General features: G+C 50.8%; 10 protein-coding genes across 10 annotated transcripts; 5 read left to right on the top strand and 5 right to left on the bottom strand.

Moving 5' to 3' along the window:
* Nucleotides 1–576: 576 nt before the first annotated feature.
* ASPSYDRAFT_59546 (GMC family oxidoreductase) lies at nt 577–2,337 on the top strand (the record flags this gene model as incomplete). Its single annotated transcript, XM_040849722.1, has 1 exon — nt 577–2,337. The coding sequence occupies one exon, from the start codon at nt 577–579 to the stop codon at nt 2,335–2,337; it is 1,761 nt and encodes a 586-aa protein (XP_040700963.1).
* Nucleotides 2,338–2,657: 320 nt separating this feature from the next.
* Nucleotides 2,658–3,680, top strand: ASPSYDRAFT_91444 (uncharacterized protein; the record flags this gene model as incomplete). The annotated part of the gene is made up of 1 exon (XM_040852487.1): nt 2,658–3,680. One exon carries the CDS (start codon nt 2,658–2,660, stop codon nt 3,678–3,680), a length of 1,023 nt encoding a protein of 340 aa, XP_040700962.1.
* Nucleotides 3,681–4,519: 839 nt separating this feature from the next.
* Nucleotides 4,520–6,793, bottom strand: ASPSYDRAFT_59545 (uncharacterized protein; the record flags this gene model as incomplete). The annotated part of the gene is made up of 4 exons (XM_040849721.1): nt 4,520–5,303; nt 5,369–6,169; nt 6,237–6,400; nt 6,452–6,793. 4 exons carry the CDS (start codon nt 6,791–6,793, stop codon nt 4,520–4,522), a joined length of 2,091 nt encoding a protein of 696 aa, XP_040700961.1.
* A 267-nt stretch (nt 6,794–7,060) lies between these two features.
* On the top strand, nt 7,061–8,067 carry ASPSYDRAFT_1123097 (uncharacterized protein). Its single transcript, XM_040839945.1, has one exon. It carries the CDS (start codon nt 7,328–7,330, stop codon nt 7,904–7,906), a length of 579 nt encoding a protein of 192 aa, XP_040700960.1. The 5' UTR covers nt 7,061–7,327; the 3' UTR covers nt 7,907–8,067.
* A 162-nt stretch (nt 8,068–8,229) lies between these two features.
* ASPSYDRAFT_33284 (DUF3176 domain-containing protein) lies at nt 8,230–10,288 on the bottom strand (the record flags this gene model as incomplete). The annotated part of the gene is made up of 2 exons (XM_040845066.1): nt 8,230–9,856; nt 9,936–10,288. 2 exons carry the CDS (start codon nt 10,286–10,288, stop codon nt 8,230–8,232), a joined length of 1,980 nt encoding a protein of 659 aa, XP_040700959.1.
* Nucleotides 10,289–11,137: 849 nt separating this feature from the next.
* ASPSYDRAFT_47447 (GFA family protein) lies at nt 11,138–12,426 on the bottom strand. Its single transcript, XM_040847429.1, has one exon. The coding sequence runs from the start codon at nt 12,416–12,418 to the stop codon at nt 11,330–11,332; it is 1,089 nt and encodes a 362-aa protein (XP_040700958.1). The 5' UTR covers nt 12,419–12,426; the 3' UTR covers nt 11,138–11,329.
* A 1,148-nt stretch (nt 12,427–13,574) lies between these two features.
* ASPSYDRAFT_91440 (uncharacterized protein) lies at nt 13,575–14,744 on the top strand (the record flags this gene model as incomplete). The annotated part of the gene is made up of 3 exons (XM_040852486.1): nt 13,575–13,676; nt 13,730–14,295; nt 14,381–14,744. 3 exons carry the CDS (start codon nt 13,575–13,577, stop codon nt 14,742–14,744), a joined length of 1,032 nt encoding a protein of 343 aa, XP_040700957.1.
* Nucleotides 14,745–14,779: 35 nt separating this feature from the next.
* Nucleotides 14,780–17,587, bottom strand: ASPSYDRAFT_181528 (MFS transporter). Its single transcript, XM_040843505.1, has 15 exons — nt 17,286–17,587; nt 17,193–17,233; nt 17,073–17,145; nt 16,796–17,013; nt 16,609–16,745; nt 16,463–16,544; nt 16,206–16,407; nt 16,062–16,150; nt 15,840–16,009; nt 15,661–15,748; nt 15,554–15,601; nt 15,433–15,493; nt 15,335–15,364; nt 15,170–15,276; nt 14,780–15,111 (listed from the first exon to the last, which is right to left on the bottom strand). Exons 1-15 carry the CDS (start codon nt 17,458–17,460, stop codon nt 15,043–15,045), a joined length of 1,590 nt encoding a protein of 529 aa, XP_040700956.1. The 5' UTR covers nt 17,461–17,587; the 3' UTR covers nt 14,780–15,042.
* Nucleotides 17,588–17,767: 180 nt separating this feature from the next.
* Nucleotides 17,768–19,982, top strand: ASPSYDRAFT_206270 (uncharacterized protein). Its single transcript, XM_040843899.1, has 3 exons — nt 17,768–18,039; nt 18,097–18,387; nt 18,436–19,982. Exons 1-3 carry the CDS (start codon nt 17,815–17,817, stop codon nt 19,816–19,818), a joined length of 1,899 nt encoding a protein of 632 aa, XP_040700955.1. The 5' UTR covers nt 17,768–17,814; the 3' UTR covers nt 19,819–19,982.
* Nucleotides 19,947–22,855, bottom strand: ASPSYDRAFT_91437 (uncharacterized protein; the record flags this gene model as incomplete). Its single annotated transcript, XM_040852485.1, has 6 exons — nt 19,947–20,134; nt 20,185–20,323; nt 20,386–21,742; nt 21,788–22,024; nt 22,083–22,719; nt 22,783–22,855. The coding sequence occupies 6 exons, from the start codon at nt 22,853–22,855 to the stop codon at nt 19,947–19,949; spliced, it is 2,631 nt and encodes an 876-aa protein (XP_040700954.1).
* Nucleotides 22,856–23,022: the final 167 nt, after the last annotated feature.

The raw sequence follows: 23,022 nt of genomic DNA, 5'->3' as shown, positions 1-23,022 counted from the left end.
GTCAAATATCCAAGCTCTGCACGTAGTCTTTTGTTGCGCTCTTCTTTGACCGACTAGGTCTGGATTCCTCGAGCTGGGCGACAGCCTAGTATGATTGTATAGCTATAAAAATGGTGTCGAGATACAGTATCATTAAAAAATAATAAATAAACAAAAAAATAAATAAGAGAAGGTAGGATGACAAACGACAGGACCCAAAAGCGCGCGAATTGAATGAGGCATGGGAGGTTTGCTGCTTGCATAATGGGTTGCCCTAACTAAGTCCACAGGGCATCAATCACAATTAATCGCAGACAGAACCCCAATGAGCAATAGCTTATAAACATCATTGCGTTTAGCCTGGAATGACAATCATGTAGGAGCAGGCGCTTGCTAACCTTGCAGGCCACCGCCAACCAAGTTGTCGCGGCAGGAGCAATGCTGCGTTGACTGCATGCATGGCAGCTACATACGCACTTCCAACTGTCAGCTGTGCGCTGCTTATGATAACCGTCATCATACGTTCAACTGTCATCAATTATTTTACTTTTTGAATATTCGTCGCCCTCTGAAACTTCCAATTTAAACTTGTTCACCATGAAACTGGCAAACCTTCTTCTCGCTCTGAGTCACTCGTTAACCTTAGCCACAGCAGCAAAGACCCGATATCCAGACAGCGACTATGTCATAGTCGGAGCAGGACCAGCAGGTTACGTTCTAGCCAATCGCCTATCCCAAGATCCAAATATCACGGTCATCCTTTTGGAGGCCGGGTCGGATGGCAGCGATAATGCCGATATCTACACCCCTGGACATGCTGGTAAACTTCAAAACAGTCGGTATTCGTGGAACTATACCTCGCAGCCTGACCCGCGACGCGGTGGTATTGCACCGCGGTTCCCACAAGGCCGTGGCCTAGGTGGTGGCACGTCTATCAACTTCATGGCGTACTCTCGTGGGGCAGCCAGCGTGTACGATCAGTGGGCCAAAGAGTCTGGTAACGACAGGTTGAGTTTTGGAAAACTTCTCCAGATGTTCCAACTCTCTACAAACCTAACTATGCCGTCCCTGACTGATTACCCCACCGCCGCTAACCCTGCTGTATACGGAAACGGGCCACTACAAGTTAGCTACGAGATGAACGCCACCGAGACTGAACCATTCTGGGGCGATGCTATGGCCACAAGTATCTCACCGACCGTACCTCTTATCGATCCAACTGATGGGCGTTCCATTGGTCGAGTGAATGGGGGTCCGCATACCATAAACCTCAAGACGGGGCGTCGATCGTCTGCCCAAAATTCGTACGGTTCAACCTTATTGGCTCGGAAGAATGTTAGGGTTATAACTGGTGCTGAAGCTACCAAGATTCATGTTTGGTATGGGAAGGCGGCGTTGGTTGAGTACATCTCAGGCGACGGCTCTAACCTTACCGTCTGGGCCAGGAGAGAGGTTATCGTCAGCGCAGGTGCAATTGGATCCCCCAAACTACTCATGCTCTCAGGTATTGGTCCAAGGAAGCATCTGGAGGACTTGAGGATCCCAGTTGTAAAGGACATCCCAGACGTGGGCGACCACCTGCATGACCATCACAATGCAGTAGTCATGGTACAGATCCCAGACAACATCACCACATCGTACAGGCTTCAAAGTAACGCAACTCTACTCGCAGTCGCCGAAGAACAGTTTCAAGCGAATGGAACGGGCCCCTTATCTCGTACCTTAACCTCCAGCTACGTGACAGAACGACCACCAGATGCCTTTCTTGACACTATCAACGCACCCTTCCACAAAGCCCTTCCCAAGGACCGCCCCATACTTTCCTATCATTATACAACATCGGCAATGGCCCCAAACCCGCAGAACGCAAATGTGATTTCCGGATATGTTAGTCTGATACAGCCAGAAGCGCATGGATCCGTCCGACTAGCCAGCAACGACTATCGTGATGCGCCGCTTATCTTCTCGAACTACTGGGGATCTGATGCGGATCTGGCGTTGCAGTTATACGGGTATAAGAAACTACGTGGTGCAATGGCATCCAAAATCATGGCCCCGATAGTAAAGGGCGAACTGTTTCCAGGCCCTAAAGTCCAGACGGACGATGAGCTGACCCGTGCAATGCTATCAAGTGCATGGTCATTCCACCATCCTAGCGGGACATGTGCTCTGGGAAAAGTTGTCGACTCCAAATTTCGCATTCCCGGTATAAGGGGCTTGCGCATCGTGGACTCCAGCGTGTTACCGTCCCAGCCGACCTGCCATACGTCGGCGCCAGTCTATGCTGTAGCTGAGCTGGCAGCACAGATGATTCAGGAAGACTGGAACCGCGCAAGAAACGAAACAGTGCCGGTTTAGGTGGTATGTTGCAGTTATGGTGGTGGGATGGAACATTTTTATATAGCAATGCATACGCAACGTAAAGTCTATTCGTGCCATGGTACAACAACATTATACTTCAGGAACAGCATTTCGATGCCCTGAGTGACTCAGTATGAAGTTCCTTTGCTGTTCCTGGCATCCTCTGCCTCTCTCATCCTCTATCATATCTGTATTCAATACTTCATTATACTAAAAAACCTCTATTCTGGAGATCCCAGCGTGAAAACTACCAACTATACAGAAGCCACCAACTTCTCCAAAATATCTACTACACTATATTAAAAAAGTCCTGCCAAATGGCACCCATCAAGTCTTCACAGATCAACTATACCTCCCCCCAGGAGAGACGATCTCGTCTGAAGAACACCGAGCAAGTCAAAGGCGTGATGCCCATCGAGACCTATCTCGAACGGCTCGAGCCCTACCGCTCAACAACCCTCAGCTGGCCCTACCCACACAACATCCTCCCAGCACAACCAACGACCACAAAACAAATCGAATACCACCGCAGCGCCATCCTCGCAATCCTTGAAGCCCACAACTTCCCACCACCCCAGTACCTCCGGCTCTCCATCCACAGCGCAACAAAACAGCTCTACCACAGCAAACCCTTGCCCGTCCTCAGCCTCGCATACATCACAGACCCAGACAGCACCAACGCACCCACAATCCCAGCGACTCTCGAACCAGCCCGCAACGAAATCACCACCCTCTTAAGCAAAAACGGCATGAACGACGTCCACACCGAAATCGTCTTCGTGAACCAGGTCTTCGAACCAACCTGCTTCCCTATGAGAGACGACGATCCCGCCGCAGAGGCATTCGAGGGTGCCAAACGCAATATCAACCGGGTTGTTTCGAGACTGCGCGATAAATGGTCCATGGTCAAGATGTTTAATGTGGGCGTTACGGCTGAGATAGCCGTGCCGACGGTTGTTGTGCAGGTGAATTCGCGGACTGAGGCGGATTGGGACGCGATGGCGAGGGAGATTCTCTCCTATATACCAACGATTGATGAATGTAACGAGGGCGAGACAGATATGGATATGGATATGGTTAGGAAGGTAGAAATAGGGGTCGAGTTCATGACAGGGAAGATCGTGAAGCCGATTGTATACCCAGAGGAGGAGCTGGCGGATGCGTTTGGGAACTTTTCGGAGGTTCTGGAGGAGGGCCTTGCAGATGGTGGAGATTATAAAGTGATTAGGGACGACGTTGATGTGATCGTCGACCGGTTTGTTGAGCTTGAGTTGTCTGAGAAGAGAAAGGTCTGGTTTCTTGAACGCATTGGTGAGGTGAAGAAGAGGAGGTTGGAGTGATACTGCGCCATATTTATCTGGCTCTATATGTTATATGTTCCTATGCTTCCTATAGATTTGGTATACGTCCGTTACGTGTTCGCCACATCTTTGTTATGTGTTTGCTTTTGTTATGTTTGCATAGTACTGTTTACGTCTCATGTATTGCAATAGACCCAAGTTGAACATGTCTGTCTATTCTCATGTACCTCAAACAGGCCATAACCTCAATAAAAGAAGCTGTTCTTAATGATCAAGCCTCTGGCCATGCACTTTCTAGTAGAAATACAGTAAGAGTATCATCCATAGAAAGATTCTGAGCTGTGATAATATTATTGCCGTTCAGTATTAATACAAATTTAAGACAATGCCCCTTCCAGATTCTGCATATCTGTTGGAGGTTGAAAAGAAAGCAGTTAGGGTTTACGGAAAGAAAGAATCTTGTTCAACCGAAGAGACCCTTGATTGGGATGTTCTCAACAGAATTCAAGTCTTTCCGTAGCCTTTATCTAATATCAGACCGAGCTGAAGCCCTTCAGTATTGGAAAGATCCTCCCCCGCTGGCCAAGTACCGTTGCCATTTCGATTTAAACATCCTAGACAGCCACTGGCGCAGGAATAGTAACAGCTCGATCGAGTATTTCCGTTGGAAAGATTGCAGTATCTAAAAGAAACCTATTGTATTAAAAATTATGATCATAATTGGCCATTACAGGAGCAATGAATTTCCGCAGAAAGCCTGGTGAAGTCATTTGCTTCGCCCAATTCACCGGATGTTCATTTGTTTCATCATCGTCTATAGGTATATTCCACACACACATAACCGGCGTCCTCACCTGTCTCATGGTCGAGTTCTCGCTTCATTGGTACTGGCGTCCGGCCTGAGGCGCCTCGACCTCATCAGCAGAGAACGAGCAATGCCCCAGGGGTCCCAAAACAGGCAACGCCCCCCATTTAAGCGGCATGAATTCAATTCCCTCAGGCGGATGCAGGTCCTGCCGGGGGTCAAATTCATCTAGGTTCGGGTTATACTTGGGGTGACAGGCCGCGGCAATAGCCATACTGCAGCTATCGGCCACATACATTCCCGATGCAAACTTCATACAGCTGAGCACGACCAGGCAGGCGAACATGAATGTCCAGACGGCCATGCTACTCACGATGGCCACGGGAGTATATCCACATGTGACGAGGTCGCGGTCTGGATTACGTACAAACGATTGGTCGTAGGCTTCGATCCCCACGAGGAACAGGCTCTCCGAAATAAGCCAGTGCATAATCGCAGAGGCAGCCATGAGGGGAATTGCGAAGCGGTATGGCAGCGAGAGGAAGTATCTACTACGCTGAGCGTACTGCGGATTCCAGGACACGCGGATGCCTCGTCGGGATACGGCGTATTGGCTCCACTCTGCGGCGAGGGCCATGGTCGTTACCACGCTGTTGAGGACAAAGTATAGCGTGGAGAACACGACCTGCGGGATATTGGCTATGATGGTGTTTTGGATCAACGTTGCTGGCCAGTTATCGCCTTTGATTAGGGCTTGCGCGTTGATGGCCCCAAACTCGGCGTCCCAGACCCCGTGGCCATCTGAGCTCAACCCCATGGCGAGAAGAATCCCGCATATGCCGAGGGCTATTGCCCAGCTAGAACGGAAAGAAAGAGGTCAGTTATATCGCTATGGGTTTGCAACTAACTGGCCAGTGCTCACAGTATCACAACGATCACCCGTTTACAGCGGGACACAGCAGAGTACCACCTCGTTCGATGCCCCATATAAAACAAAGGCCAATGTCGCCGTTCACGGACAGTCCAATCGTCCTGTATTTTTCTTAGCTCCTCTCCAGACATCAAACACCTGCCCAGGGTTCGCCCGTCGGGCCGGTGTAAGAAGGAGGCCACGGCGTCTCCGGTAGTAAGTATGGGTAATTCCGAGGTTGTCACAGACATATAGCACAGGATGGCCGCTTTAACCAAGTTGATAACTATCACAGTTATGGTAAGGGGGAGGGAATACTGCAGCTTGCATCGCTCCGGCAGGGGCGCGCTGAGGCAGGAGGTCACTGTGTAGTTCGCATTGTTCCCGTATACAACCCAGCTATCCTGCTCCGCGTCCGAGTAAAGGCTGGGTAGATACGAACTGCACGAGTCTGTCAAATTGTTCGGGCACAACCATTCATATGGATCGCCCCTGTACGTGACCCCCGAATCCGGAATATACACATCCTCGAAGGTAACGACCTCGTACTCAGACGTTGCATTCACGTCCTCTGTGACGAGTATCAGGTCACCATGCTTCGTTTGAAAAGCGATTGCATAAGCTTCAATGCAGTCATATACGTCGAGTCGAATCAGAGTTCCATTTTGCGCGCAAGTATGAAGCCAGGCCAAAGCATCAGCATCCGCCCCGTCTATCCCAATGTCCTCTGGGGCCGGAATGTCATCGGAATCAGGACCGGCGAACACAGTATACGCGTAAGCTGCTGTTGTAGGGAAGATGGTGGAGTTGTATCTAGCGAGCGAGCCAGACATTAGTTACAGCATTCCAGAGGTTGTTCCATCCCAATGCTTATACTTACACAAGGTGGAGAGGAAGAGACGAGAGGACCAGGAATATCCACAGGATCGTGCGCTTTACAGGGATATGAAAGAGATTTCGAATACTAGGAGCCCCGATATCAAGCCAGGTCCCCTTTCCATGAGCTTTATCAATATCCTTTCTCGTTGGCGCGCAGAGACATTGCTGCTACACCGTTAGTGCAACCGCCTCATGCAGAACTCCTTTTTTACCCACCATGCCATAGTTGCTAGCACCAAGGAGCGTGGTACCGAGGATATTGATCAACAAATGCAGCCCTGTACTCAAATGGCGCACGCTATCGCAATCACCCTCGTAGAGCAAACCACGATCCTCCTCGAGGCGATCTCGCGCGACAACCCATAGCAGAAAGCCGAGATTGAAGGCGAAAACAAGAATGGAGGCAGCGGATGCGAGGGCCAGCGTAAGCCTTGCCCCTGAGAACCACCTGTGCAGTCGACCTTGCTTCAGGCGGGGTTTATTTTTATCGCGACTCGCGCTTTGCGGATTGTTCAATGGCATTAGTTCATGGTCTTCTTCCTGAGCGTGGGAGTCCATGTCGTCAAGTTAATGAGAGGATCGGAAGCAGCGACAGGAGCATTGGGACGAGAATTTCTGGTCAGAGAATTGAGGGTGCTTGGGCCTTATTTTCGCAGCCTCGTCTTGCAGCCTCGTCTCGCCGCTGGGGTTAACGGGTGGCTGTGCCTGCATCGAACGTTTCAACCAAAGGCTGCGCTTGCTGAAAGTCGCATAATCGCACAGACGTCGGCTTGTCTGGCCCCGAGCCAGCCTCGTATTATAGCGCAAGCTGTCAAAGCCCGGCGAAAAGGAGCCTCTACGCATCTCGGCCGCATATCCACGATATCTACCTACCAAAAAGTCCGTTGGATGTAGGTCTTCTAGTATTTGATCCTGCACAGCCGGCCAGAGATAGAAGGCTTGGGTTTCAAAGATCTGGCTACTTTTAAAGAACCCCTATCGTCCGTGTGCATCGGTGATTCCACATGATTTCACAAGATCTACCAGCGTGGATACTCTCTTCGAAAGGGGGTTTGGTGAGATCATACAGCCAGCCAGTATGCTACCTGGTGTATGCTCCAGTGTGCACCTGCTAGCAACAGACGCGGACAAGCGGTCACCCCCTCTATCACCAATTCGAAAGACCTAATCGACAAGGACTATGAAGTGAAGATTGTGGGAGCGCGATGGAAAGGGCTCCTACCTGTGCGGGCGCTATTTGATAGTATACACCAGGAGCTGAGAACTGTGAACCGAAATCTTAACCATGATGCGCTAAGAGCTCCACTGAGAATGGCTGGAATGTTTCAAAAGCCGCCTGAATCCCTCATCTTGGCCATTACTGGAGTAAGTGGAAAAGCCTTGCTCCAATCCGACAGACATTCCAGCCCCCTCAACTCTCACCTCGACCAAATCATCAGCATAAGACCCGACTACCAGCGACCTCTTGTATCTATCGATCTGCTCTTTAAATCCGGTGCTCTCCACATAAGTGGAGACTCTACCTGTGATTACTATGTGGACACGCCCAGAGCCCGACCCAGGCACACCCGTGATAGTCCCATATCTATTACGGACTGGTTGCTTGTGGTATCCGGGTTATCAGAGATGCTCGTACGTATACAAACGATATATACCACACTAAAGCATTGACCTTTTGCCGTGTCGACGGAAATGTGCTATAAAATGCCAAAGCCTATTGCCGTGGGCATGAGAGACGGTCCCCATTTATTGCTGCCACGATTCCCCTGCCAACAGGGCCACTGGACGGAAAACAGTCTGTATGCACCGCAGGACGACCGAGCGAGTATCCGGTCCAGGCTTTTGTCACAGCCTGGCTTGCTTTCTGAATGGCCTTGAGCAACAAGGCTGGACTCGCTGCCAATGTGGTGACCGTGTATTGGACCGCGTTGGCACCTCGTAAGCATCAACCATCCCAGATCTACCTCGAGTTCTGCATCAAATACGTCCCACCATCATTTTCTCATCTGGAAACCGGTTGACCCATGGTCTCGCTCTATCTTCACCTTTTCTTTTCGTGCTCGGCCCTCCATTTCTGCCACTAAATCTGTATCTTTCAGAACCGCCTCTCCTATAGACCCTTGACTGAGTACTGCAAGAGAGCTGTTCTTCCATGTGGGTATATCTCCCAAAGAACTGGGTTGATTCCACACCGTCACGTAGAAGAAAAGCGCCCCGCCTATCAGCATCATACCGTGAAGCACAATCCAGGCCCACTCCGTCTGATAATACTGTGTGGGTGTTCCCGTGTGCCCGAGTACAGCACTCCCATATCCCTCGTCATCAACGCTCCTGCGGATCTCATTTGTTATACTCGTTGCAAGGGCTGAGAAGGTGGCTGGCACATCAACCTTGCTGGACCAGATACCACCCAGGCTTAGGGGCTCAGCTCCATAGCTGTCAAAGATTCCGTTATATCCAGCGCTGTTTTTTGGTAGCACTTCAGAGATCAAAGCGGTCATGTTGGCTCCCCCGGTGATATTAGTGGACAAGAGCTGTTCAACAAAGTGGTTGAGCGACCAGACTGCCGGTGGAGAGATGGAATAACTTGGCTTGTTGGGGTCATCCGGAAAATGGAGCACAAGGTCATTGCGGCTAAAATGAGAGTAAAACTCGTTGAACTCCAGGCTTCCCAGTTCATTATCTGGCGGTATGTTCTCTGGCGCATATGCGTCAGGTCCAGGTACGTCCGGGGCCCATGAACTCGGGTCACGCTTTGCGTCAGGCACTTCAGTGGCGTTTTCCTGGATGATATTGCCATCGACGCTCAATTCGATTTCTTTGACACAGTAATATAGTGCACACTCTTGTGCACTCATGTCCACGTCCGGCCATCTATCCCCCTGGCTGTCGGACAGTGGCCCGCTCTTGACGGAGTGAATGACGCTCATAGACCAGATGAGAGTGTCTATGTCCTGCATACTGTTGGTCTTGTCAGGATTCCCTGACCCGAAAGACGACATGAGGAAATAACTATTGGGTGAAACAAGGCCCGCCAAAAATAACCTATCTTGCTCAACAAGGAAGTGCCCATTCGGCAAGACAAATGCAGTTGCGTTTTTCGTCGAGTTCTTGATTTGAGCCCAGGTAACATAATCGGCGTCGCCGTACACGAGTCCATCGTAAACCTTGCCGAAGTTGTGATGTTTCTTCAACTGCGGGCTCAGGTCAGTGCACCTGTGGCATACCCCGAGGGTTTGGAACGAGGACCAGGTGCAGATTCCAGTCGGGCATTCCACACGGCTCTGTTGCTTCACCACATGCTCGGAGCGAGACACACCGTCGAGAACGGCGGCCTGCATTGGAATATCCAGATTCGTTCCAACCGTGATTACCGTTTCGCCAGGCTGCCGTGACTTGGTTTCGTTAACATGATTGATATGACCTGCGTCAAATCTCGTTGCTCGTGTGGTAAACGTAGTCCCTGACACCTTGGACCAGAAATCCACTGGCTGCGTGGACCAGTTCGGTGTACCAGGTCCAACAAACTGGGTCCCTGGCTGTAACTGCAGGAGCTGTTGGGAGAATGGGTCCAGCGCGATAGCAAGGACGATTAACGCGGAACCTAGCCGGAGAGGCCATCTTTATATGGCGCCCAAAATAGGCATTTATTAGCGTTGTCCACTCAGGATGAGATCTGAAGAGCGAGGAGTTTTCTTACGAGCTATGCTTCTTGAAAAGAACCCTGATGCCTCCAAGCGGGCCGCGGCTGGCCATATCAATTCGTTCAAACTCGAATAATTGATGCGCATCGCGGGAGAATGTGATCCATTTCCACTGGCCAATTAACTCAGCAATTGCGAACGTAAAGCTTGCCTTCATCGACACCGACAGGGTGGAGATTATAGCGTTCAGTGTCACCCTCTTCCATTCGAAGATAGGACGGCCATTGAAGACAGCAAGGAGGACCACCATGGCCGTGAACGCCAGGACAGACCCCAATAGCGCCACGACCTCCAATCTCCAGGCTCTCCAGGCCGTCCTGCTGCGCGTCGGCGATTTCTGGCAGGACATGATTCAAAAAAAGCATCCCGACTCGCAACATCCACGCGGCTCTTCTGGGGCAGAACCTCCCTGAAATACACGGCTGCGTACTGGCCAGGGGCAAAACTGGTCGGACTCAGACCGCGAACGATCTACATGGCTCAGCCGCTTAGGCTGTGCCCGGGAAAACGACGGCGCAAATCTCCGATCCGGTCTGCGCCCAACCTGCCTCAACGGAATGAGCACGCTTTTAATGAATTCGAGGCCACAGTGGGAGCTGACATCAGGATAGGGTCAGGACTCAGGACGTCTCCTGCGGGTCTTCCGTGGGTAGCTAGGGATAGTCAGATCCAGGTAATTAGGAATGACTTATGTGGCTAGTTAACCACCTCGTGGGGTATGAGCCGTGGAGGACATTTATACTGTGCATGTTGAGTCCTTCGTATCAAGACTCGGCTCTGCTGCTTTGGCTATTACAACGCAAGCCCAAAGGCACTACGGATGACGGCTTGGTCTTTCATCTGCGAGTTTGGGACCAGAGGCCGGGACATTGGAAACAAATAAAAAGAAGGCAGCCAGGACTCAAGCCTCTGGCCACCTCCACTGTGGAAAGGAATTTTGCCAATCACCGAGCGCCTGTGGGTTTCTACCGCGGGGGCTGATGCAGCGCAGTTTCAAGGGGCTTTCGCTGGTTCGTTTCCCCGATTATGGCTGCCGATCCTCGCGTGCAATAGCGGCTATATATGCGAAGCTTTCCATTGCACGCCTACGGCCAGGGTGCGATATGGGATAGATCTGCTTGGTTTCGACTGTCATCTTATTTTGCACGAGAGGTCTCTACCCATCACTTTTGACCGGTGGATGTGATAAAAAAGAGTCTGAGGTCTAGGTAGTGTATTTGTAGACGGGATGTACGAGTAGTTATCACAGTACACCCGAATAGAGTGAACAGGCATGTAAAGAGAAGACGGGAAGGACCTTAAATTCTCAGCAAAATGCGAAACTGGCAGCTTCTTCCAGTAGATACTACCCCATGCCATGGTCATGTAAAGTACCAAAACTATCATTATATCAATCATCCTCAACAGCACGATGGGTCACAGCACCGACACCAAAGTCCGTACTCTCACCGTCCATTCGAACCCCCCACTCCCTCAACCCATCCTCCAACCCCCTCGTAAAGCCAAAGTCATACTTCAATCCATCCTCAACAAACCCAACCCTCGCCGTCCTCCAAACCACCCAGTCCCCAAGCATAACACCCTCAGACGCACGCAGAATCCCCGTAGCAACATCAACAATCCCAGGCCGCTCCTTGTGGGAGTAAAATACCGTCGCACCGCAAGTCCCACAGAACGTCCTCCGCACCCCTTCACTCGACTCATACGCCGTCATTGACCCAAAGAGCAGATCAGCAGGTGCTTCTGGCGTTATATGATCTGTCGGGACAAACATCCACATAATCACACTCGACCCCGTCACGAGTCGGCAGTCCGAGCAGACGTCCACCAGCGCGAGCCATTTGCTCGTGTCGGATGGATGTATCCACTTTCTGGAAGACGGGGTATGGATGTATTCCTCTCGAGGACGGGCGATGGTGAATGAGACGCCACCGCAATGGCATTGTGCCAGGAGCTCGCTCGACCCGTTTTGCGGTTCGCTGGAGAGAGCAGGTTCCGAATCCGACTTAGGGTTCCATACTTTGATATCTCTGCCCTTGACCCTAGGGAGGAGACTTGATATACCCCCGTCGCCGGTAGAGTAGGTGAAACAATGCGAGTCAATCTCGTACCAACCCTCGTCAGAATTCGCATCGAAGAGCGCAGTTGAAATAAACCAGTCGTTGGTGCCACGGTCGCGATCTCCAATATGGCAGCCACATGTGGTGCAGAAGAACCGGGTAGAACGTGCATTAGCATGAATATAAGCCGTTAGATTGGCGATACTGGATGGGGCGATGAATTCAGGTGCGATTCCAGAGGGTAAAGGCGCATGGAACGAGCAGGGTGAACCGTGGGTGCGGCGACAGATGGTGCAGCTGCAGAGATGCACCTTTAATGGGAGGACATCTGTGGCCAGGGTGAGGGTGTACTGCACGCTTTTGCAGAGGCAGGCGGCGGTTAGGGTTTTGGTGGGAGTGGAAGTCGAAGTGGAAGCCATTTCGAGTCTTTTGTTGTGATGAAAGAGGGAGACGAATACAGATTTAAATATATGCCCGAAGCAGATTGCAGAGCGATGTAACCCGCCGGTGAGGGGCATCTCGTATTCAGAAGCCATATGTGGTGAAATAAGATCCTGGCCATATTCGGCAAATACGCCGGCTGCCATTGGAAAATGTGATTTGCAGTTTGAAGGATTATTCGGTTACTGCAACGAAAGTCAGCCTTGTTGGAGCATGTCCTTCAGGCATCATAGATTGATCGTTTTATTAGGACTACTATGCGAGACAGAGTTATCAGCCTACCTGCTTGATATAATGGACTTGAATCTATGTATGCACTCGACAATCACCAAATACTTGACCGTACCACGCCTCCATGTATGGTGCCCTGTCTCAAATCAACAATGACTCCGGCATCTTAACATCCCCACGCTCTAAACAGTCATAGATGCACCAAAGGAAAGTCCTAAAACCCACCCACCTTTCAAGATGCCCCTTCCCAACTCGCCGCACCGCCGTCCAAAAATATAGGTCTAAATACTTTATTACCAAATGCTCGACTAAACAGATCGACAAACGCCGACACACCAGTGGTAAGAACAGTCCTCCAAGGCCTAAAGAGAGAAAGGCGAGGCAGGAATATCTGATAGCTAACGTACCACGATAAAGTGCACATGTAAGACAGTGTATCCGTAAATAAACAAACCTGCAGATACCAACTAGACCTCCAGTTCTCGAATTAGTTCTGGGCGGCGGTGCGTTCTGGTTCCTGAGAAGTCCCACCCGTCCGCACTTTTCCTCCGCACTTTTCACACCTTCATCTGTCAAGTTTGACTACTGAAACCCAACACAATTAGACAACTGTAGAGGGAACCAGACTTGGCACCCCTACTCTGTATCTTGCTTATGCTTTCCTTTCGGCCTTGATATAACTCGCTAGCACGAAAATCGCTCGAGAATTTGCAAGTCATGCCCCACTCAGTCCGACACTGGCCGGGCGGGATCCCCAGTTGCATCAAGCGCCATCCAACTGGACTTCTCGTCCGGAGAGCTCATTGAAGAAGCCAAAGGATGGCTCTTGTTTGTCAAGGTTAGTGTCTAACTTACTGCCGTTGTATTGAATTGGTTGACCTTCAGCTTGCGCAGGAGACTTGGATGCCTCGGCCGTATGACACAAACGATAATGGCGAATATGAACTTCAACAACGCCGGACGCTGGTGGAACAGTGGACATCGGCGAGCCAACAGTTCCGTGATGTACTAGTCTCGCTCTTCTTACTCCCGCAGGCCGCTAACATGAGCGCTTGCAGTCATTCCAGACCCGAGCTGGAGCTGAAGCTGGTCTTCGCTATCCGGCTGAAGCTACACAACACATAGAGGAGTCTGTCCAAGATTATAATCCGTACGGGCTTATTAGTCTCGCACCAGTCGACGAAGCGCACCCTGCCAACCGCGCTCGCTTCATCAAATTCTCGATATTGCTGTATCGTTTCGACCCTGAGACCGGGCATTGCCTTGATGATGCATATATGCCACATGTTGCTCCGTTGAATCCGGCGTCGCCCCTGACCAACAGTCTCGAAGATTTCCTTCCCTGGTCGGATCTCGAGACCGCAAACTTCCGTTCGGTCTATCTTACGCGCTCTGGATGTGTCGTGTATAACGGCTTCCTTGGCCCCTACCTGCTGATTGATGAGGAGGGCCTTAAAACAGGCCGTCTGTCACTTGTCCAGTTCAGGCAGAATGGAACCATCGAAGATGTCGTGCAAATTTGCCCTTTTAATATCCGCTTGCCGTTTGTAAATCTTACCGTCCACATGAAAGGATTGCAGGAGATCCGCAATTGTGACGGAGGCCGCAGACACCAGAATGTACCGTGAGTGCCCATGCCCCTGCCCATCCATGAACATCTCAGGACTTCCTTTCACTTTCGATGAGCAAAGCCTAACAACTCCACGTAGTCTGGACATGGACCTTCCCATCTTGGACATCCTTTCTCAGGCTCGAGCCGCCAATCAACTCTCCTCCGACATCGACCTCTGCGACCGCGACCAGTGGAAAGAGGACATCGAACTCTACGCACCAGGCTACCTAGCTTTTGAAGAAGCCGGACGTGGGGCAGAATACGACCTCACGCGCCTTGCCGCCCCTAATGAGATTGCTGGAGCCAAGAAACGCGTTTGGCAGAAGTTGAGAACTGGCCAGGTACCAGGCTTCACCCACCTTGCTAATGGTGTCCAGCCAGGGCCCCAATTCGGTTCTGCTCCAATGGATATACAGGGAATGCTCGCAGAATTGGCTCGTCAACATGCTGAAGGGGGGTAGATTACTATTATGATTATTATGCCATGGTTATTTAGATCGCCGATGATTTCACTGTGCCAGAAGTCAAGACGTATGTCCATTTGAAGTAGCTCGGTGACCATATGGTATCCCTTGACGACCACGACCTCCACGCAGATGTAAGAATAAGGCATGTAAACTGGGATTTGGTTGGATATACACCCCTTCAGGGTTATGGCGAGACTAGGCGGGAGAAAATATATATATATACACCCGCGCCGAGAACAAGATTGCAGTTGGAGATATCCAAAAACAGTCCTAGATACACCAAAAGCAAGTCCTAAAAACCATCTATCTTTCCAAGATTCTCCTTCCCAACCCGTCGCAGCCGCCGTCCAAATATATAGATCTGGATACTTTATCAGCATATACACTCGATTAAATAGATTAATAGATGCGTGATATACCAGTGGTAAGAACGGGCCCCCAAGGCCCAAAGAGAGAAAGGCGAGGAGGCCAACGCCCCAATCCACGCCCAGGGCATCGAAAAGCCGCGAGCCGAAGAGGGGAAATGCTGCGGTGTAATATATAGTCAGTCAAGCTGGTTGGTATGGTTTAAACACAGCACATACCACCGGCAAACATGAAGCGGAGGAAGCCCACTGATATAGTCTCTCGGTCAATGGGTCTGCTCTAGGATTGTAAGGATGGGGATGAGGGTTCAACCTACAGGCGGCGATGGCGGACGCGGCGTACTCGAAGCAGTCGACGATGTACAGCTGGATTGCAAGCTAGACGGGTTAAGATCGGATACCTGAGTCCATTGCCGTGTGTGCATGAGATCTTCTTACAAATATGTTCGTTGCACCCAGTGAGAATATCAACAAACCGAGTAATGGCTAGATTTGTCTGTTAGCAGCAAATAAAAGCAGGATGGAATATTTGATAGCGAACGTACCACGATAAAGTGCACATGTAGGGCAGTGAATCCGTAAATAAATAGACCTGCAGTTAGCACCAATGCCCCGGGAAATGCAGATACCAATCTAGAAGTCCAGTTATTAGTCCAGATACGTAAATAAATATATATATATATATTGCAGCTGGAGATATGCAACCAAAGCAACGCAGAATTACCTGGACTCGGGATTATATCCCTTTTCAGACCGCATCTGTCGCTTATAGACATAGCCTAGTAGTTTCATTGTCACGACCAGTCCAATAACACATCCGATTCCTTGGGCAAGTAAGTCGATGCCGACGATTCCTGCGCTGTGGCCGTAACCAAGGGAGAAAATTTCCGAGAACTTCAGTAAAAGAATTAGCATTATGTATTTGGCGTTGGGGGGTTCTGCATACCGTTGTGACCAGAAGATATAGTTCTCCAAAGACAAAAGCATAATATATCGACAAGAGGCATAAAACGGGATCGAGGACGAGATACAGAACTGCATAGCGTGAGAAATATCTATACTGAGGCGACAATCGCTGTCCTGCACTCACCGGGACGAATGGCCTTTGATAGCACCTGACCAGCTTTTGGTCTCTTCCTCGCTTGATCGAGATCAAGATCGAAGACGGTGTAGAAATCCCTACCAGGTTCAGCTTCACGGGCCTTGCGGACCTTGCGCTGTAGGATGGTAGGCGCGTGGGATTCGCGCATCCATATTAACGCCACAGCCCCTGCAGCAGCTGCCGCCATGGCCTAGATTTATTGCGTGTGTTAGCAAAAGCACACGTCTGCCGTTAAAGATACTCACAGGAATCCAACAAGACCAGCGCCATGAAGCTCGTTCGGACATCCAGCCACCGCAGACAGGACCGAGCACGGGGCCGATGATTCTATTCCATCAGCAATCAGCCAAAAGAACAGAGAGAGAAGGAAGTAGATCTAGAAGTAACTGACATCCCCGTAGTAATGAGACCTGACGCTTTCACCCGCCCCTGAAGGTCCCAGATATCAGCCAGAATCCCGCCGAATATACTCGTACCTGCCGAGCCGCCGAGTCCAGCCAGGAGACGGCAAACTGATAGTTGAGTCACCTAGGCGAAGTCAATATCGTACTGAAAAGAAGGGAAGAGAGGAGACAAACCGTCTGTGCAAAGCCACTGCCGATCGAGAATGCGACGAAGACAGTGTTGCCGACATGAACAATGACAGTCCGTCCGTAAAGCTCGCTCAGTGGTGCAAGGAAGAGAGGACCAATGCCGAAGGAGAACAGGAATATGGAAACCTGGAGGGCTCCAACGGTGGCATTGGAGATGTGAAGGTCCGCCATGACGAGGAGGAGCGCCGGGGCAAAGATGGTACCTATAGGAAGAAATGTCAGTAGGGGCTGTCGTCCTTGAGCGGTCTACAGCATTTATCACTGGCAAACGGAGGTATAAAGCAGAAGATTGCAGTGAAGGCAGTAGTTGCCCACTTGTGTTTCAAGGCCCATTTCTATCATGCATCAGAGGGTTCCATGGACTATGGGGCAGCATTCTTACTTGAGGGGTTTCACCTGCATCGGAGTCCAGCGTGATGAGGTCTAGAATAGTAGTAGTCAGAGGCGGGTCCTTGATGAGTAGGATAGAGCTTACCTGGATCTAAACCGATGAGATTCTCTCCGTCGTAGAAAGCCTTCGCAACGGTGGTACCATGGACTGTTGTCTGCTTCTGATATTCTGCCAAAACATGGTCTTTCTTCGAGAGAGGCTGATCAAGGGGGTTTGCCGGGTCGATGGTCCCTGCTGTCATGGTAGTATCAACAGACATCGTGTATGGAAAAGAATACTGGGAAGTGTTAGGGGCAGCTCCAGGAGTTGGTCGCTACTTATACCCAACCCTTAGGACATGTGTCCACTGTTGCAGGCTCATCCGATGTCCGATACATGCATTCCGTGACACAATTCCTGTAGATCTAAGACGGCATAGATTCTTAGCCATCGTGATCTACGGGTCCACAATTCTGACAGTTGGGAAAGGCGATTGGTGTTAAATACGAGGACGGACTTAAGAGACCCGACATTCTGCGCCACCCCGACCCCTCGGCCGACCTCTACCTATACAAGTCCGATCCCCCGGCGAAGCAAACACTCTGTCAACCACTTCTGTTGCATTGATGTGAATATGTTCCAGACCCCCCGTGGAAGGAAGATCCTCGCGTGCCAGGGATGCCGAGAGCACAAACAGGGCTGTGACAGGCAGAGGCCCCGATGCTCGCGGTGCTCCAAAATCGGTCGTCAGTGCGTTTATCAACGTCAGCTAGATGTTGTTGGTGGTCCGATTCAGGTGTATGAATCTGGCCAGTGTGCACTGGATGGGAGTTCCGAGTGCCGTGCGCCGACAGTTCAGGTTGGCTCCCTGCTTTATCTCATGTTCAGGTTGAATATCCTTCCTGACATGCAGTAGTATGAAGTATTACGAACAAACTGCCAACGAGAGTGCGACAACCGCTTACTCAGGACTCGCACCAGACACAGATCTCCCGTGTCCTGTGCCCGCTGTCGACGTCTTAAGGTCAGATGCGATCGCGAGTTCCCATGTGGACGATGCTCACGGGCTGGAAAGAACGAAGAGTGCGATTATAGCCACTCCAGCAAGACCAGTAGACAGTCTCTAGAAGATACTAGTCATTCCGGCAAATCACCGTGGCACTCGCGGTTTCTGACCCGGTCTCATTGGGCACTCTTGGTTGAAGATGTAAGCTATATCATACTTTCTCTGTCTAGTACGCTGCTTACACCCCAGATCCGCGAGTTGACGATGCCTCATTTTGTACACCCAACTGCATCTGTTGAAAGTGCAGAAATGACACCAGCTGGCATTCATCGAGTGTCGAATTTCCCTTTCTCAGACAGACCGGGTCGCGTGAAGGCATCTCGGAAGTCGTTGCTGTCGATTCTCCCTGATCGGGCGACTGCCGAAGTGTTCATTCAGAACTACCTTGACACGATCGAGCAGGCTTATACAGTTATTCATCTGTCTTCTTTCAAGTCGGAATTGATCCAATTCTGGGAGGACCCCCACGCTGTGAATGACGGCTGGCTCGCGCTCTTCTTCGCCATACTCTCCCTGGGATGCCACGCCTATAACGCAACAGCCCATGGCAAACAAGACCCTTACCCTGGACTGGATGTGCAATTCCTAGATGCATCTGAAGCATGTCTGAAGGCGACGCCCTTAATGTATTACCCGGAAAAATCTAACATCCAGACACTATATCTGATGGTGATATTCAAGCAACTTGACCGCATGTCGTGCCACCAAACCGGCGCCTGCTGGCCACTGACCGGCCTGATTGTCCGTCTGTCCATGATGCTCGGTATGCACGTTAATCACGCTGGAAATGGTGCATTATCAGACCTGGAAATCCAGCACCGCAAAGACCTATGGATGTCGGTCATCCTCCTCGAAATGCGCCAGTCTCTCGTATCCGGAATGCCTCTTCTTCTCCAAGTGACAGACTTCCCTGGAATAGAACCGGTCAGCGATGACTCCGTGAAAACAAGCTTCTACAAGTCAATACCCTTAATCACGAAGGTCCTATCAACACTTAACCACAACAGAAACCAACTCGAGCACGATAACGTCCTCGAATACGATCTCCAGTTAAGAAAGCTGCTCAAAGATCCCAACCTATCCCTCGATTGCCAGTCGAAAAATTACCCAGCCCGGCTCCTCTTCAACGTGTTCTACAGACGTCTCCTTCTCGCTCTTCATACAAGCTTCGCGCAGGAACCACGCGCTTGGACCCAATATCCCGTCTCATACTGGTCTACGCTAGATAGCTGTCTCGGCCTCCTAGCCGTACAACGGGAGCTCTGCGAGCAAACAGATAATAAAAGCGCGAATGTGAGATCCGGACATCTAATGGCGTGGTTCGCAGGGCTATTCAGAGAAGATTTCTTCACGGCAGCCATGACGCTATGCCACCACCTCGTCAAGGCGAACTCGCCGCTTGAGCCCTCGGTTTCGACGGAGTGTTTCTGCCAGCAGCAGGCGAGGGATACGATTATGGAGACGCTTGTCTCGTGTAGTGGGCTTTGGGCTAGGGAAAAAGGGTTGTCCGTGTGTCATCGGGAGGCGTCGAGGGTGATGAGCTCGGTTATTGACTATTTAAGGGTGCAGTAGGCTGTTTTTACAGTGTTTATAAAGTTCATATTGGAGATGCTGAAGTGGAGATGGATTATGTATTGTATATGAGCTGTCCTAATGCTTCCCACTCGTTCTCTGTAACCACGACGCTGCAAGGTAGACATTTACTTTCCTGTGATCTCATGCCATGTTGGAATCACACTCTCCTGCTCTTCCATCGACGCATCACACATCTCTTCAATACCTTGCGTTATGCGGAACCGGATGATTTGTTTGGACTTGCTCTTCGACAGCGAGCGGCGAATGTTCTTATCTACGCCTTGAAGGGGAAATCCTACTAAACCGCAGATGCCTGAACTGACTATTAATAAGTGTTTATAGTAGAGGGTATCCAGGACAGACCTGCAGCTGGTTTAAAAAAGGCACCACCAAGGCCTTTTCCAATGCCCTTCGCTAGTCCTTTGCCTCCGGACTCTTTGAACCCATCTGAGGGAAGGGTCACCAAACCACGAGCACCGAAGTAGAAGCCTTGTGTAAATTCCTGCATTTGTCAGTCTAGACCATTCTGTAGCTCGACAAACAAGGTACCGTAAGGTAAGGTACCTTTTTAGCAGCTCGCAGTCCACCCTTTATCCCTCTCACCTTGGGGATTGGCCGCACCGTGTGGTCAGAGTATAATCTAGGAACATTATGAAACCCTCTGCATATACTCAGTGAAAGGTCCGTCGGAAGGAGCATGATATAGTGCGCCATATGAAGGGCAAGTTGCCGCGTTCGGTATGACGATTCCCTCAACACACGCTTCCCAGCTCCAGGCCTGTTACCGCTCTGCAAAACCTCCATGTAATGCCTGTCCTCATTGGCATTGTACCGTTCTGGTTTTCTTTCAGGAGTATCACCCGACTCTGTCACTGTACTTGGGCGGCTCTCATCCAGGGATGTACCGTTTGTCCCTCTTCTCTGCTGTTGATAGGAGAGACATTCGGCGGCAAAATGCCGCATCGCCCACTCTCTCCCCCTGTATTCATTATTTATTTCGGCCTCCTGACCCCGGGAGAACAAATCAGCCAACCGACTTGGTGCTCGCGCCACTGCCAGGATGAGATCCGTGCCTATGGCGTATAGAACCTCAGCTACTGCCGAAAGGGGTCCCCGGGGGTGGCGATACGTATCATGTTCGTGGGAATGATATAGAAAGACATCCCGTGGTCTGACGTGGCCAGTATGTAACAGCACCGATGCAGCAAAGGTACTCAATTTGATCTGCGAATGACGAAGCCACCAGACAGCAGGACGAGCAGGGCAAATCGAGCAACGCAGGCTCTCAACATCCAGATGGCGATGGAAGCTGTTAACGGCGTTTTCAGCACCTTTCTCTCTTCGCATCTGCTCGCCGATCGAATTGGCTTTTTGTTTTGTTTCGGCGCCCAAGGCCTCATTAATTGCAGACACCAGCTTTTCGGTTGTTAGTTTCTTGAACGGGATAGGCTGTGGCCCAGCGCCAGCTCGGGCTACAATGGATCCCCAGAACGGCTGGTCACCGAAGAATGGAATGATCACGGTTGGGAGGCCAGCGAGAAGCCCTGCAGCTGTGGTTCCGGCGCCGCCGTGGTGTACGACGCAGGAAACGTGCTGGAATAGCCAATCGTGGGGAGACGGATCCAAAAGGAAGATATTCTCTGGAATGTCACTCCTTCCAGACCCTACTTTACTCCAGCCTTTTGAAATCAACGCGCGCTGACCTGTTCTCTGAATGGCGTGAAAGAGTATATCTGTGAGCTCCTCTGGCTTCTCTACAACAATCGACCCGAATCCGATATAAATCGGCCTCGGGCCCGCTTCTAGGAAAGTCTCCAGATCGCGCGGGGGCTTGTAATTCGATTCGGCAGAGAGGAACTGAAATCCGCATATGTCAATAGTACTGTCCCAGTCCTCAGGCTTGGGAAGCAACGAAGGCGACCTTTCCTGTTAGTTGTACATTCCACACTCACGGAAGCCATCTTACCACAGATAAGTATGTGGAATGCGCAAACGATGAGCGATACTAGGCGCACGAGCCGCGTCCAATGACTCCAGGCCCAGTTCCTTCTTGCGGAATCTGTTAATCAAATCTCCCAGCCCTTGCCACGTCAGAGCCTCGACGACTCCGTAAGATGCAAAGTTGGCCACAGTGGGCTTGGTGTTTTTGGCCTGAATATTAGCCAGAGGGTGTGGGAATGCCTGTGTAGGTGACCACGGCATTCTTTCAGCCATATCAGTTTTTTTGCTGTCTAAAGTAGAGCATAGCGACTCACGTAAACATGATATTCAGCGGGATACCCAGTTTCTCAGCACAACTCAGATGTGCAAAGCTCGGGGGGTTGGCGACGATCACATCAGCCACAAAGGACTTCATAGGATAGTCATAGTCAACGCCTTCTCCTCCCGGTTCGCCTGGCACAGTATACTGCCCTGTCCCGTCTCCCAACTCGTAACACGAGCGCCAACAACCAGAGAAGATCTCCTTCATCTCCCTCCGTCGTTTCCGGATAGCGCCGCTCCGAATGGTGCGCACCCCCGGAAGCAAACTTGGATTCTGCACCATGAAGGCCATCAACTGTTCCGGGTCGCCTCCGATATTGAAGAACTCCAGGTCCTGTGCAAGGACATCCTTGCGGAAGGCCAGGTGTGTCGCCAGACGCACTCGGTGGCCATGCTTGCGAAGTTCCTTTCCCAGTACAAGAAACGGCTGGACGTCTCCGCGCGATCCAACGACGTGGATGACGATGTTCAGCTTTAGTGGGAATTTTGGCGCCTGCTCTGGCGCCTGTGATTCTGGATGTTTTTCTTCCTCTGCCTCTGGTTGTGGGTTGGTTTGTTCCACACGTCTCGCACGCGATGCAAGCCAGGGCTTATGCCGCTTATGCTCGCGGAAGTCGATATCAACTCGTCCGTTGTCTGCAGCTTATGAATAAAATTCGTGTATACAGAAGTAATTGCTCCTTCGAATATTATACGAACCTAGTAGATGCACTCCGGAATCTACTTCCTCTTGTAGACGTCCATGGCCGTCCCCATCATCGCGACCGAACATCGCGAGAAAAGCACCGAAGGACCAAAGCACTCGACCCTTTAGTGGCTATACCAGATTGCTAACTCCATGAGAGACGGCATATTAAGAGGCCTGGTATATTGTTCGCGTTGTCGGTGTACTGCGTAAAGTAAAGTGTTCGTTACTCCTACCTAGATGGAACTATTTGC

The sequence above is a fragment of the Aspergillus sydowii genome, assembly GCF_001890705.1.
Source record: "Aspergillus sydowii CBS 593.65 unplaced genomic scaffold ASPSYscaffold_8, whole genome shotgun sequence".
NCBI lineage: Eukaryota > Fungi > Ascomycota > Eurotiomycetes > Eurotiales > Aspergillaceae > Aspergillus > Aspergillus sydowii.
This window is presented reverse-complemented; position numbering and strand designations above follow the sequence as displayed.

Excerpts from the sequence above, each read along its gene's own strand:
- ASPSYDRAFT_206270 (XM_040843899.1), top strand. The coding sequence starts at position 17,815 with ATGTTCCAGACCCCCCGTGGAAGGAAGATCCTCGCGTGCCAGGGATGC. Across the intron at positions 18,040-18,096 it reads GCCGTGCGCCGACAGTTCAG|TATGAAGTATTACGAACAAA; the intron begins GTTGGCTCCCTG and ends GACATGCAGTAG. Across the intron at positions 18,388-18,435 it reads GGGCACTCTTGGTTGAAGAT|ATCCGCGAGTTGACGATGCC; the intron begins GTAAGCTATATC and ends CTTACACCCCAG.
- ASPSYDRAFT_1123097 (XM_040839945.1), top strand. The coding sequence starts at position 7,328 with ATGCTCCAGTGTGCACCTGCTAGCAACAGACGCGGACAAGCGGTCACC.
- ASPSYDRAFT_181528 (XM_040843505.1), bottom strand. The coding sequence starts at position 17,460 with ATGTCTGTTGATACTACCATGACAGCAGGGACCATCGACCCGGCAAAC. Across the intron at positions 15,494-15,553 it reads TGGGTGCAACGAACATATTT|CTTGCAATCCAGCTGTACAT; the intron begins GTAAGAAGATCT and ends TAACCCGTCTAG. Across the intron at positions 15,112-15,169 it reads GGGGCCCGTTCTTACCACTG|ATCTATATATTTGGACGGCG; the intron begins GTATATCACGCA and ends TAAAGTATCCAG.
- ASPSYDRAFT_47447 (XM_040847429.1), bottom strand. The coding sequence starts at position 12,418 with ATGGCTTCCACTTCGACTTCCACTCCCACCAAAACCCTAACCGCCGCC.